Here is a 14205-nt window from a genome sequence, read left to right on the forward strand (position 1 = left end):
CTAAGAGAACAAGTCCCTCTGAGTCAACTGAGTAAAGCTCATATGAACTCAGAAAGACTGAAACAGAGAGCACAGAACCTGTCCTGTGTTCACCAGGTCATATATATATATGTTAAAGCTTTCAGTTTAGTATTTTTATGAGACTCCTGAGTGTGTGAACAAGTGGGTCTCTGGTACTTATGCCTTCTCTTGGGCTTCTTTCTTTCTGTTGGTTTGCCTTGTCCAACTTCCATGTGATGGTTTTTGCTTTAATTGATTGTATTTTATCATGTTATATTTTGTTATTATCTCTTAGAAACCCGTTCTTTTCTAATGAGAGACATAAAAGGAGTGGATCTACATGGGAATGGGGGTGTGGAGGAACTGGGAGGAGTAGAGGGAAGAGAAACTGTAATCAAGATGTATTATAAATCTATTTGCAATAAAAGGGGGCAGGAGAGTTGCCTTGGTCATGGTGTCTTTTTACATCAATGGAAACCCTAAGTAAGACAAGGATTCTGTAGAGAACATGAAGGGAATTTGGGGCAGGAAATGATGAAGACTAACAAAACCTAGCTTTTACGTAGGAAATTAGATCAACAGGTTAATTTTTCAACAGTTCTAACTGACATCAAATCAAATTCCAATTGTCTGATGCACCACTTCTGATGGGTTGCCTTTAGGAAAGAATAGATTAAAGTGCCTGTGTACAGTAACATTTGTTAGTACATTGTGCTTTGTTTAAAATGGCCTGCAACTGGGGACAGAAGAGGAATAATAGGAAGAACTGTTATTTTGGACCTAAGACTCATGATGTCTAGCTCTTGCTTCCCCTATAATTTCTGTGATGGGTTGGCCTTTTCAAAGGGAACACCCTGAGATTATTCTAAAAATTGCCTTTCATTAATAACAAAACTCTGCTCAAATTTAGAAGCTGAAAAGAAGACACACAACTTCTCTGTAGAAAATACAACCCTCCAATCTTGTAAAGTGGTTAACAAACCATCTGAAGTGTTTGATTTGAAACAAATAAGAGCAATGTGACACAGCTAAAGTGCCAGAGAATTTTAGGCAGCAAAACTCTCAGGCAAAACTCCCAGCAAGAGTGGACTTTGACGAGGCAAATAAGCCCATTGCTAATGACATCTTCAATGGGGGATGGAAAGATGGCTCAGCAGTTATGAGTGCTTACTGCCTACAAAGGCTCTGGGTTGGTTACATCAGGTGGTTTACAACGTCCTATAATTCCAGTTCCAGGTATCCAACACCTTCTTTTGGCCTCCATGGGCACCTTTACACATGAGGTTCACATAAACTCAATGCAACCACTCACACGTGACAACACACACACACACACACACACATACATATATATTCACAGTAGTATATATAGTACACACACACACACACACACACACACACACACACACACACACACACACAATTTTTAAAAGAAACATAGACTCCTCAAAGGTCTGCCGCAGGTCTTGAAGGAATGAAACAGTCTTGCTGTGTGTCTGGAAAGCTGCCCAAGTGCAACAGTTACTTCCAACACAGTTCCTCTGAAGCAAGGCGGGGTGGGACCTAGTGCCAATGGCCGTATAGGTGGAATGCAACCTTGAGGTGTGATGACAAACTTCTACTGGCACAGAAGCCACCCTCATCCAGAAACGAGCTAGTTGTATGATTTACCACCACTGGCATCTCTTACAAATGGATTCGTCTACCACATAGTGTATGTATGACTCAACACCATAGCAAGAGATCTTATTTACTATCAGTATTCTTCTCCCATTGTAATCTTCCAAGTTGGGAAGGGAAGTCTGAACTAGAGAACAGTTCTTCAGTAGGTTTTTTTTTGTTTCATCAAAGGAAGCTATTTATTTTAATCCACTCACCATTCCGTGGTTCAGCCACCCTGGGATGAAGTTGTCAAGCAATTTTGGGTATATCATCTCTCTGTCATAGGCATAGATGGTCCAGAACACCGCAACAACGAACTGGAAAGAAAAGAAAATCTTTTGTTTCAAGTTCATCTTTTACAACACATAACTGTGTTTTAAAAACCCAAGAGAATTTTTTTTGTTGTTGAGAATTTGTAATTTATGCTGAGACAGTCAGAAAACCAATGAGTGACTAGAAAGATGGTTCCTCCTTAACTCTGTGGTATTCACTCTGTGTCAAGCTCTTCTTCGATCTCCAATTATGTTCTTCAGGCAAAGGAGCCTGTTTGAAAGGGAGAGAGAAAAGACCTGCTGTCAGGAAGAACACCATCCTGGGGCTAATTGTGCCAGTCTGATCCCTCTCCACGGGGTTTGTAAGTTCACTCGGGGATATTTGTGGAGAGGTCCCATTCCTCACTAGAAAGTGCCTACATTGCAAACAATGTTGACAATGTCCGTCTTCCTTGATCCTGCCACGTGGTTTAAATGCTGTTCATCTCTTCATGCTTGCTTCGAACCAATAGCAGCACTAAACCAACTGCCATGCACACATCCCCAGGTCACATTTCTAGGAAATGTATTAGTTCACACAGCCTAAGCCAAGGCTTAGCTACACAGAGAAGTGGGGTGTGTGAAGGATAAAAGGAAGATTCCCAATTCTCTTGGAGTAACTTTGAAGATTATCTGAATTAAAGAAGTTTCCTTGGGCCCAATAGCAGCACAGTAATCCAGAGAGAGTAGAACCAGTATGTATTTGATTTATTATTTCACCATTCCTCAAACTAACAGTGAGGAATAAAGTTCAGATTCAATAAAGAAATTAATGGCCCATGGTCTTAGCCATCAGCATGGAGTTTAACAATTTTTTTGTAAATTACACACACCCCTCTATAGAGTGATTTTTAAAATCCTATAGAATTAAAACAATGCAGCATGAGTATAAACAATTTTATTTTGGTCTTTATAATTTTATAATTATAGGTTATGTATACTCCTGCATTATATTAATGCAAATAATAAGTATTTTGATTCAACTTTAAATAAGATACTAGGTTATGCTTGGTAGCTCAAGACTAGTAATCAAAAGGTCCCAAAATTCTTTCCAAACTATGTCTGCTTTGAAATCTGGATGATCTTCTCCCTTGAAATCTAAGGGTTTTCAAACATTTACTATTTTATAAAATGTAAAGATTAATCATTACAGCAGGTGACTGTAAGCCTCTGTATACTGTTTTAGAGCCCCATTAGACACCCCCCCCCCAAGTGGTTTACCTTGCTTTTGGATGAACTTTTTTTTTTTACTATCTTTGCAAATGTACAAAAGTAAAACAAAAGAATAAAATTAATTATTACACCTCAAGGAAAATTATGACAACTTTTCAAGTTCAATGAATAATTTTTAAGTTATCCATAATTTTGAATTAGCTGCCATCGTAGACTTCAAGTGGTCTGGCTATTCATAACAACTATATTCACAATACAGATATTTGGTAGATATTTTAAATTTTTTAGTGATTTATTTATTTTCTATTTTATGTGCACTGATATTTTGCCTGTATGCATGACTGTGTGAAGGTGTCAGATCTCCTGGAACTGGAGTTACAGGCAGTGGTGAGCTGCTATGTGGATGCTGAAAATTGAACCCTGGTCCTCTGGAAGAGCAGTCAGTGCTCTTAACTGATGAGTTATCTCTCCAGCCACTGTTTTAAACTTTTATTACATTACCTGTCAACATTATCTCCTTAAAATAGGCAGAAATATAGATTGTTTCATTTTTCCATGCTACAAATGGAAAAATCAAGATTTTCATTCCCCCTTTAATAGCATTTTTTTGTACATAAGATTTCACCTATCATAGATGGAAGGGACTCTCACAAAAACCATTAGTTCTGATCTCACTAATTTTGCTAATAGTGTAAGAATCAATTACTTTACCTCCTTACTATGAATAAAGAATACTAAGGAAAACTCACATCTAACATGCTTTTAGGAATACATATGAATTAACATATATATATATTCCTGTAACAAGAGTAAAAAGTGGGTCATTTTTTCCCCTCAATGATCTTCAAATTGGTAGTCTAGACAGTTTAGTAAAGTAATGTCAAGGCTGCAAGAGCAAAGTGATCCTGGGAGCAGGGAGGGATGGTGGGAAAAAAAATCCTACTTACAACAGGGGATGGGAGGGATGGGAGAAGACTAAGAAGTCTTGTTTAAGTGGGTGGGGTGGGCATCTAGGGAGGCTATTGGATGGCTAGAAGTCAGAATACATGGAAGACAGAATAAATGAAAAATAAAGTCCAGAAGGCCATGACGAGAATGAGCAGTCGCAATTGAAGCCCTTCCTCTCTACAGTGAGAGGAAGCACTCTACAGGCAAACAGGAAGTGGGCTGAGCCCAGAGTGGCAATAATCTCAGGTTCTTGGAGTGGATACATGTGTGAGGAAGTCACTGAGAACATGTAAAAGGAAGACTCTGACCATCACAATGGCTCCCCTGAGACTTGATGACATTTTTTTTTTTCTAGTAGAACCAAGCAGGATATTTCCCAGGGTTGTAAGATCTGTGAGAAAGAATTCAGAGAGAGGATGCTGGGGGTTTCAAATTGCTGTGGATTTGATGGTTGAGGAGATCTAAGTTGAAAAAGCTATGAGAACAGGGGTATCCTTTCGTGACCAATCAGCCTTTCTAAACTGCTACTTGGGAAGAGAAGGTTGCCAATAAGTTACATGAGATGCCTCATATAACACTGTTTTACAAACCAGACTCTCAGTGAAAGACAGAACTTCCTATTTTCACTTTGTTCTTTCTGTATATGTTGGACAACTCAGTGAGAAAAATCTAAATACAGCTGATTCGATGCCTTGGTGCCAGGGAAGCACTACTAGGCACGTGCTTTACAGTCTGGATACTCAGTGTGGTCCATGAATCAACAGCATCCACATCACTTGAAATCTGCCAGATATTATGAGTCCTGGGTCTCACCCTGCAGTAATTTGATCCCACATTTTAATAATATCTTGAAGATGTTCCTGCTTTGAGAGGCATCTTCTACCACCGTGTGTTTCCAGCCTTTCCATTGGAGTGATGATATCTCTGGTCTAGTAGCTTCTCATTCATAATCTCCTCTATTACCCTTCTATTACCACGTGACTTCAGTCTGGGAATTCCCTGCCCTAATATACAAATATGTCCCAGGGTTCCTTCCTCTGGTCTGACTCCCAGGTAATTATAATAAATAATTAGTTTTAAATAGTGGCTTCTTAGTTACTTTTCTTGTTGCTCTAATAAAATACCCCAACAAATGCAACTTCAGAAAGTATTTGTTTTAGTCCACAGTAGGATGTTACAGTCCATCATAGTGGTCATAGTGGTGAGGTCATAGATGCAGAAGTAACTTGAAGTAGCTGTGTATGTTGCTTCTACAGTCAAGAACTCCTCTACCCCAAGGTTCAGGGAATATCACAAGAGTCAGCGCAGAGAATAAATAAGAGGATGGGGAGGAATGACGTGAAATGCTGCCCTCTGCATGACATGGCTGCTGTACACACACACTCACAGCAGCTGTGGTTTTCTGCACAAGACTTGGACAATATCAAGTCAGCTAAAATTCTTGCATGGGTCAGGGGAGGGGCTATGGAGGTGCTACCTCTGGCCGAATAGCCATTGGTAGTTAATGTCTGCTAAGGGAGAGACACCCACCTTTCCTCAGATCTGGCAACTAATACATTGCCCATGACCAGTGATTGTCCCTACACCCATGCAAATCCAGCCTCACAGCATTCACTGGAGTAAGGATGAAGATATGAAATTGGGAGTGATACAGGTTACATGGGCCTACAAAGGTTAGAAGGGAAGTAGACGGGTTGGATATGATCAAGATATATTGAACCTATGTATAAAATGTTCAAATAACTTAAATACAAAAGCAAAGAGCATGAAAGTTTGTGTTCAGCTTACTCTCTCCTTGATATATAGTCTAGGAGCTGAGGCTGGGGAATGGCGCCACCTACCATGGGTCAGTTTTCCCACTACAATTAACCCAATCAAAATATTCCACTGCAGGCAAGTCAAGAGCCCCATCTGCCCGATGATGTTATATCCCATCAAGTAGGCACTGAGATTAACCATCACAAGTGGTGAAGCCATGTCTATTTCTGTGGGGTAAGGATTTGGTTTAGGTGTAAGCACACAGGCAAGGAGACACTTCAGATCAGGGTGGAGCCATTGGGGGAAACCCCTTCAACTTTGCTGAACAGCAAATCTAATCATGAGAATTAAATTCCCTCATATGACAGACCCTTTCTCAATTCAATGGGAGAAATTATACAGGTCAAACCAAGGGGCAGAAGCCTGGGACCATATGGTAAATTCTCTTTACCACATGTTCTACAATGTCTATTGTCTCAGAATGGTTTTTGATATTCTTCAGTCCTTCTCACTTCCATTTAAACCTTAGAATCTCAGCTTGTTGAACTTTTACGAATGTCTTGTCAGAATTCTCAGTGTTACTGTTTGAGACCTGACCACCTGGTTACACTGAGATTTCCTACTGGTAGCACAGGTTGCCTGTGTACTGAAGTTGTCTTTCATTTCTCTCAGAAGCATTTTTAGTTAACAATGTGCAGATATTCACAATATTTGCTGAATCTATACAGAGGTATTTCGTGTTGTTGGAAGCTACTGTTTACGATTATATTTTTGTGTGTCCTTTGTTGCCACTTTATAAAAACATAAGTTTTAAATAGTGGCATTGTCCCCTGTGCCTTTACTAAATTTGATTACTAGTTTTGGCAACTACTTTAAAAATTCTTTTAGATAGGTATGTATCCAAAATAACAAAACTCCTTTATAAACTACATGTTGTTTTGTTCTGCTACTTAGGTCCTTAGCACAAAGGTGAGTAAAGGTTCATTCACAGTGAAAGCCTTTATCATCTCTGTTGCAGAGAATTGTTCAACTTCTCAACAGTGAAGTCTGGCATTAGCTGCAGTTTTTCTTAGATGTCTTTTCACAAGCTGAGGAAGATCTCATAGAATTTTACTTGGGAGATACACGCATTTACAATGAGTGATAATATTTCTCAGATGGTTTGGGGGCATCTCTCGAGACCACTACCCTAAGCTTTTTTTCTTATTCTGTCAGTTCAGCGATGTATTCATTGATTTTTAAGGTCAAACTAACAACCCATGGCTGGTTGCCATAGTTATATGCATATGCTGCTGCATTCCACTTATTGATATTTTGTTCAAGATTTGGGTTTTATTTTATCTCTATTCATGAAGTATACTGATATATTATTTTATTTTCTCAAGGTGTCATCATCTGATTTTGGTAGGAGGAAAATGAACGAGTTCAAAGAATGAGTTGGAATTATTCCTTCCTGTGTTTTCTAAAGGGCTTCGGGAAACAAAGGTGCAATTCATTTTTGTCTGGATGACCTGTCTCTTGGTGAGAGTTGGGTACCAAAGTTTCCAAGTATCAATGTGTGAGAGTCAATATATGATTTAATTGTACAAGTGGAATAAAGTGGACTAAAGCTGAAGATTTTTGGTCTCTCTCTGATTTGGTGCAAGAAACTTTTTTCAAAGACATGTAGACCTTGCATCATGTTTAGTTCTCTTTGGGTATTAATTTCTAGCAATTTCAAGTGAGGCATTAATGCAAGCTGTCACTCCAGTGCTTGGTTTTGAAACCTGAAGATCTCTAAAGGGCCTCTTCCACTTTCAGTTCATGTACAGTATTCTCGTCTGGGCAGCTGAGAGCGTGTCGGGAATGTGGCTGTTGGGCCTGGCCAGAGAAGTAGCTTGGTTAGGATAGCAGAATGTCCCTGTATCATTTAGATTGTCATGGGAAACGATTCATTTCATATTCATGCCCTGGTAGTAGAGTTCAAAGTTATTTTGGGGTTTGATGGCCATACCACCAACAGACTAGCAGTGCAGGAAGTCAAGTTCATACCATCTGTGCCGTGTTTGTATCTAAAGAATTACCTGGAAGACTGATTACTCAGTTAGCTGTGCCTCCTGGCCTTCTAGCATTACACCTAGCAAGCAAGGTGACTCACACTTTCTGGAAAGTCACTGTGAATAACCTGTGTAAATTCCCTCAATGGAGTACAGGGATCACAACCTTCACTGTCAAGAACCACACAGGGCTACCCACCTTGGATGGTCACTTCCTACAAACAGAGAGTAGCTCCCAGTGGTGCTATGCTAGCAAATGTTTGACAATCAGCTCACTGGGGGGAAATACTTGAGTTATACAATTTGACAATTTCCATGGTAAAAATACATAAACAGCTTTATAAAGACTTAGATGAGGATGTAGCTCAGGAGTAAACATGTTTTCTTGAAATGCGCAAGGTCATGGTTGAATCTCCAGTACAGCCTCTCCACTCCAAATGATAAAATATAGAAATTCTTTAAAAGGCAAAGATGATTGAAATCAGTGCAAGGAAAAAAAAAGAATAGTCTTGTTTGTATAAAACAGATGAATTCAAAATTGTCACTCTGGATGGCTTTACTAGAGATGTTTATTACTTGGATATGAAATGAATCGTTTCCCATGACAATCTAAATGATACAGGGACATTCTGCTATCCTAACCAAGCTCTGTCTCCGGCCAGGCCCAACAGCTACGTTCCCCACATGCTCTCAGCTGCCCGGACAAGAATATTGTACATGAGCTGAAAGTGGACGAGGCACAACTACTTTACAAATCTTCAGGGTTCAAAACCAAGCACTGGAGTGACAGCTAACATTAATGACTCATTTGAAATTACTAGAAATTAGTACCCAACGAGAACTAAACATGATGAAAGGTCTACATCTCTTTGAAAGAAGTTTCTCACATCGAATCAGAGAAGAGACCAAAAACTTCAGCTTTCATTCACTTCTACAGTTTAAGTCATATATTGACTCTCACACACAGATACTTGGAGACTTTGGTACCCAACTCTCACCAAGAGACAGATCATCCAGACAAAAATGAAACAAAGAAATGCTCTAGATAATTGATATTATAAACCAAATTGACCTAATAGATATTTACTGAACATTTCACCTAAACACTAAAGAACACACCTTCAGATCAACACCTCATGGAACATTCTTCAAAACTGAACACATACTCAGGCACAGAGCAAGTCTCAAAAGATACAAAAAAATGGGAACAACACCTTTCACCCTATCTGACCACTTCAGATTAAAGCTGGATATCAACAATAACAACAGAAACAACAGAAAGCTTACAAACTTGTGGAAACTGAATAGCTCACTACTAAAATAGGCCATTAAAGACTTTCTAGAAGTGAAATTAATACACAAACTCAAGGGACACAATGAAGTTGGCTCTAAGAGACAAGTTCATAGTACTAAGTGCCTATATTAAAAAGTATTGAAACTTAACATACTAGTAACTTAACAGTACACCTGAAAGTTCCAGAGGGGGAAAAAAAGAAATCATACCCAAAAGAGTAGATGGCAAGAAATAGTCAAACTTGGGGCTAAAATCAATAAAAACAAGCAAACAAAGAATCAATGAAACAAACAGTTGGTTCTTTGAGAAAATCAGTAAGACTGACAAACCCCTATTGAAATTAACTAATAGGGGAGACAATACACTAACTAACAAGATTAAAAATGAAAATAGAGACAGAACAACAAATACTGAGGAGATTCAAAGATGATGAGAACATACTTTAAATACCTGTACTCCATCAAATTGGAAAATCTAAAAGAAATGGATAAGTTTCTTGATATATACCACTTACCAAAGTTAAATCAAGATCAGCTGAGCAACTTAAACAGACCTAGAACCTGTAGTGAAAGAGAAGCAGTCATTGAAAGTTTCCAAATAAAAATAAAAATAAATAATAATAATAATGATAAACCCCAGGGGCAAATGGTTTTAGTGCAGAATTCGACCAGACTTTAAAAGTAAAGTTAGCCAGGCAGCGGTGGTGCACGCCTTTAATCCCAGTACTCGGGAGACAGGCAGGCAGATCTCTGTGAGTTCGAGGCCAGCCTGGTCTACAGAGTGAGATCCAGGAAAGGTGCAAAGCTACACAGAGAAAACCTGTCTCAAGAAACCCTCCCCCCCCCAAAAAAAAAGAAAAGTAGAGTTAATGCCAATATTCTTTAAATTATTCCACAACATAGAAATATAAGGAATGCTGCCCAAGGTCACAGTTACCCTGATACCCAAACCACATAATGACACAACAAAGAAAGAGAATTACAGACCAATTTCTCTTATGAATTTCAATGCAATAATTCTTAATAAGCTACTTATAAACAAAATCCAAGAACACAACAAAAGATCATCTACCACGACCAAGTAGGCTTCATCTGAGTGATTTGGGGAAGGCTCAACATATATAAATTACTGTAATCCACCAGATAAATCAGATGCAGTAAAGACCTTTGACAAAATCCAACACCCCTTTAAGAGAAAAGTCCTGGAGATACTAGGGATACAAGGAATATACCTCAAAATAAGAAAGTCAATTTATAGGAACTCATAGCCAACACCAACTTAAATGGAGAGAAACTCAAGGCAGTTTCACTAAAAGTCAAGAATATGACAAGGTTGTCGACTTTCTCCATACCTAATCAATACACTACTTGAAGTCTTAGCCCTAGCAATAAGATAGGAGGTCAAGGGGGATACAAATTAGAAAGAAGAAGTCAAAGTATCTTTTTTTTACACTTTGAAACAACATTTAATTATTATAAAGAGCCATATATCTTACAGTAGCAAAGTAAAGATCACATAAGATATGGCATATCAAATTATTTGTTACTGGAAAATTATTTGACAAAAAAAGACACTGCTCCTATTAATTCCTAAGCAATAAGTAAAAAAATTTTAAAGTTTAATGGTGGAACAACAACGACTAATGTGAATGTCTTGGGCAAGGGTGAGGTTTGCACCTACAGTTTCTACATCAATTGAGCGAAGGATAAATATCAATCACATGTGATTGGAACGAAGTATATAAAATTACCAAGAACTCCAATTATCTACTGCAACATATTCAAACGAGACTTTAGTGTATCTAAATAACGATCTCAATGGATCCAAGGTGGACTTCCCCCTTTTTTTATTAAGAAATTTTCTACTCATCCTACATACTACCCACAGATCCCACCTCCTCCCTCCTCTCACCCCCCAGCCCTCCTTTCCAAGCCACCCCGCATCCCCACATCCTCCAAATCAAGGACTCCCATAGGGAGTCAGCAGAGCCCAGCACACCAACTCAAGGCAGGTCCAAGCCTCTCCCTGCTGCACCAAGGCTATGCAAGGTGCCACACTGCAGGCACTGGGCTCCCAAAATCCTGCCCATGCACCAGGGATGGATCCTGATCCCCCACCCGAGTGTTTAGCTCTGTACCCCACTTTTTAAATGGGTTATTTGTTTTCTCAATAACTAGTTTTTTAGGTTCTTTATATTTTGGGTATTAGCCCTCCATTGGATGTGTAGCTGGTAAAAATCTTCTCCCATTCTGTAGGGCGCTGCTTTGTCAGAATGACTGTGTCCTTTGCCATGCAGAACCTTTTCAGTTTCATGAGGTCCCATTTGTTAATTGTTGATTTTAATGCCTGTGCTATTGGTATTCTCTTCTGGAATTCTTCTCCTGTGCCAATGAGTTCAAGGCTGTTCCCCACTTTCTTGTCTATCAGGTTCAGTGTTTTCTGGCTTTATGTTGAGGTCTTTGCTTCACTTGCAGTTGAGTTTTGTGAGGGTGGTAAGTGTGAGTCTATTTGGGTTCTTCTATCTGTAGCTCCCCAGTTTGACCAGCACAGTGTTTATTTTTGATTTCCTCAAAAACAAGGCATCCATAAATGTGCAGATTTATGTCTCTGTCTTCAGCTAGATTCCGCCAATCAGTGTATTCAGTGTAACTGTTTTTGTGCCAGTCCCTTGCCTTTTTTATTACTATAACTCAGTAGTATGACTTGAAATCAGGGGTGGTGATACCTCCAGCAGTTTTTATTATTATTATTATTATTATTATTATTATTATTATTATTATTCTACTAAGAATTGTTTTAGCTATCTTTTCTCTCTCTCTCTCCTCTCTCTCTCCTCCCTCCCTCTCTCTCTCTCTCTCTCTCTCTCTCTCTCTCTCTCTCTCTCTCTCTCTCTCTGTGTTTCATATGAAACTCAAGATTGTCCTTTTAAGAACTGTGTTGGAATTTTGATGGTGATTGCATTAAATATCTGGATTGCTTTTGGTAGGATGCCCATTTTAACAATATTAATTCTATTGATCCATGAACATAGGAGATCTTTCCATCTTCTGATATCTTCTTCAATGTCTTTAAGTTTTTATCATACAAATCTTTCACTTGCTTGTTTACTGTTACCTCAAGATATTTTATATTATTTGAGGCTATTGTGAAATGTGTTGTTTCCCTGATTTCTTTTTCAGTCTACTTGTCATTTATATATAGGAGGGATACTTATTTTTGTAATTTAATTTTGTATCCAGCTACTTTTTGCAATTGTTTACCAGCTGTAGGAATTTTAAGGTCACAAATATATTATCACATTATCTGCAAATAAAGATACTTTTAAAAAAGCACATAGAGGAATTGGGCTAAGAAGGCAATTAAACACAAAGCAGAAAATTCATGTCAGAAAAATAGTTTATGATCAAATAATTCTCTATTAGACAAAATTGATCAAATAACAGATATAAAAAGTTAAGAGAAGATAGTGCTTTTGAAAAAGAAAATAAAATCAAGAAGAGACAATTTAAGAACTAGAGAACTAAGAATAAAGTCATAAGAAGAATAAGTAAAAGTTTCCTTTGGTGAAGAGAGTTGGGGTTTAGCTTTCTCCAGAACTGTGGAGTATATGAAGCTTTAAAAAAATACCTGCTTTGAAACTCTAGGCTCTAATAAATTTCTAAAAATGCATCTTTAAATGTACGGCTGAGCACAGAAGCAGCTCAGTAAGAGCTAACAAAAGGAAAAATTACAAAAAAAGTAGTAAAAAAAACCCAAACAGCGTCAAACTCAGAAACTTGAGTACCTACGAGACAAGTACAGGTACCAGAATCAGAAAACTGTGTGGCCAGTGAGGTAGACCAGAAGGCCCTGAACTCTTGCAAGGTAATGGACAGAGCCTATCCCATAGAGGAGCTGTGCCTTCAGTAAAAGGCAAGGCTAGAGACAGTTCTGTTGGCCAGGTAATTAAGTTACCTTCTATTCCTAACTATAAAGGTTTTTCAAATCAAAATAGTGAATTTCATAGACCAACTTTTGAACTAAGAAATTATTTTCCTCCTATGTCTTCATATTGGTGAACAGCAGATGTAGTAATTAAACGAGGTCTGCCAAATCTGAAAATGGGTTTTATTACTTATGCCAATAACCAATGGGTGCTATAGTGTGTCTCCTGGCCCTCTTCATCAGGGCATATATATCCAACCTGAGCTATTCCCAGTATCAGTAGCTGGCAGCTCTGAGTTGTAAACCTCACTGCGAGTTGCTCTAAGACTTGAGTAACTGTTTTGCCAAAGGTCATGATCCTTTCTTGAAGGCAGGTCAAATCTAGTTACCAGCTGCTGCAAGAATACAAAGACTCAGCCCTGTTCTGTCAGTTCTGGACAACTCTGAAGGCCCATTTTGGTTATTGTGGTTTGGATCTTATATCCACAGAAGCTCATGTGCTGAAGTCTTAGTCCTCAGTGTATCAGTGATTAGGAAGTAATTAGGAATTAATTAGTGTAGCCTTGACAATGGACTAACCCATCTATGGATTCATAACTTCATTGGAATTTCAGCATTTGGGAGATGGTAGAAATTCTAGGCAATGGGCTCTAGTTGAAGACTGTAAGCCAATAGGGGAAATATCCCTGAAGGGAATATTTTTGTTCCTAGTCTTTCCATCTTGATTTTTTTTTTTTTTTTTTTTTTTTTTGCTTCCTAGCTGTCAGTGACCTCAACACAAAAGAGTTTCCTTACACAAAGAAATTCTCCATACCAATCCTGTGCAGTCCACCCTCCCTGCACTTGGCAATCGCTGACTTTCTCCCCATTACTCTATTTTTTTTTTCATTCTGAAGTCATTTTAGGAAGGTAATCTTTCTCAGTGCTTTAGTAAGGCTGGCATACAGTTGTGTTGATGCTATAACATGTGGGTTGGACTTGACAAGCAGGGTCTTTTGGCAGCATTAACTATGTTGAGGTCGACACTTTAAGCAATAACTATAGTTATGTTTCTGGTTTTATAGATGGTCTACGGCCATACCACCCTGAATGAGCCCAA

At 38.5% G+C, this 14205-nt stretch overlaps 1 protein-coding gene across 8 annotated transcripts in view; it reads right to left on the reverse strand.

Moving 5' to 3' along the window:
- Positions 1-14205, reverse strand: part of Aig1 (androgen induced 1) — a 222679-nt gene that overhangs the window by 152167 nt on the left and 56307 nt on the right. For 7 of the 8 annotated variants that reach the window (XR_005090197.1, XR_005090196.1, XM_028861410.1 and 4 more), the window contains exon 3: positions 1878-1979. The exons of the other annotated variant lie outside the window; for it this stretch is intronic. Coding sequence is in view for 5 of the 7 variants with exons in the window: in XM_028861410.1 (XP_028717243.1) it covers positions 1878-1979 (102 nt within the window). In the remaining 2 variants the exon portion in view is untranslated. The remainder of the gene's footprint in view (positions 1-1877; positions 1980-14205) is intronic. 8 annotated transcript variants of the gene reach the window in all.

The sequence above is a fragment of the Peromyscus leucopus genome, chromosome 8a, assembly GCF_004664715.2.
Source record: "Peromyscus leucopus breed LL Stock chromosome 8a, UCI_PerLeu_2.1, whole genome shotgun sequence".
NCBI lineage: Eukaryota > Metazoa > Chordata > Mammalia > Rodentia > Cricetidae > Peromyscus > Peromyscus leucopus.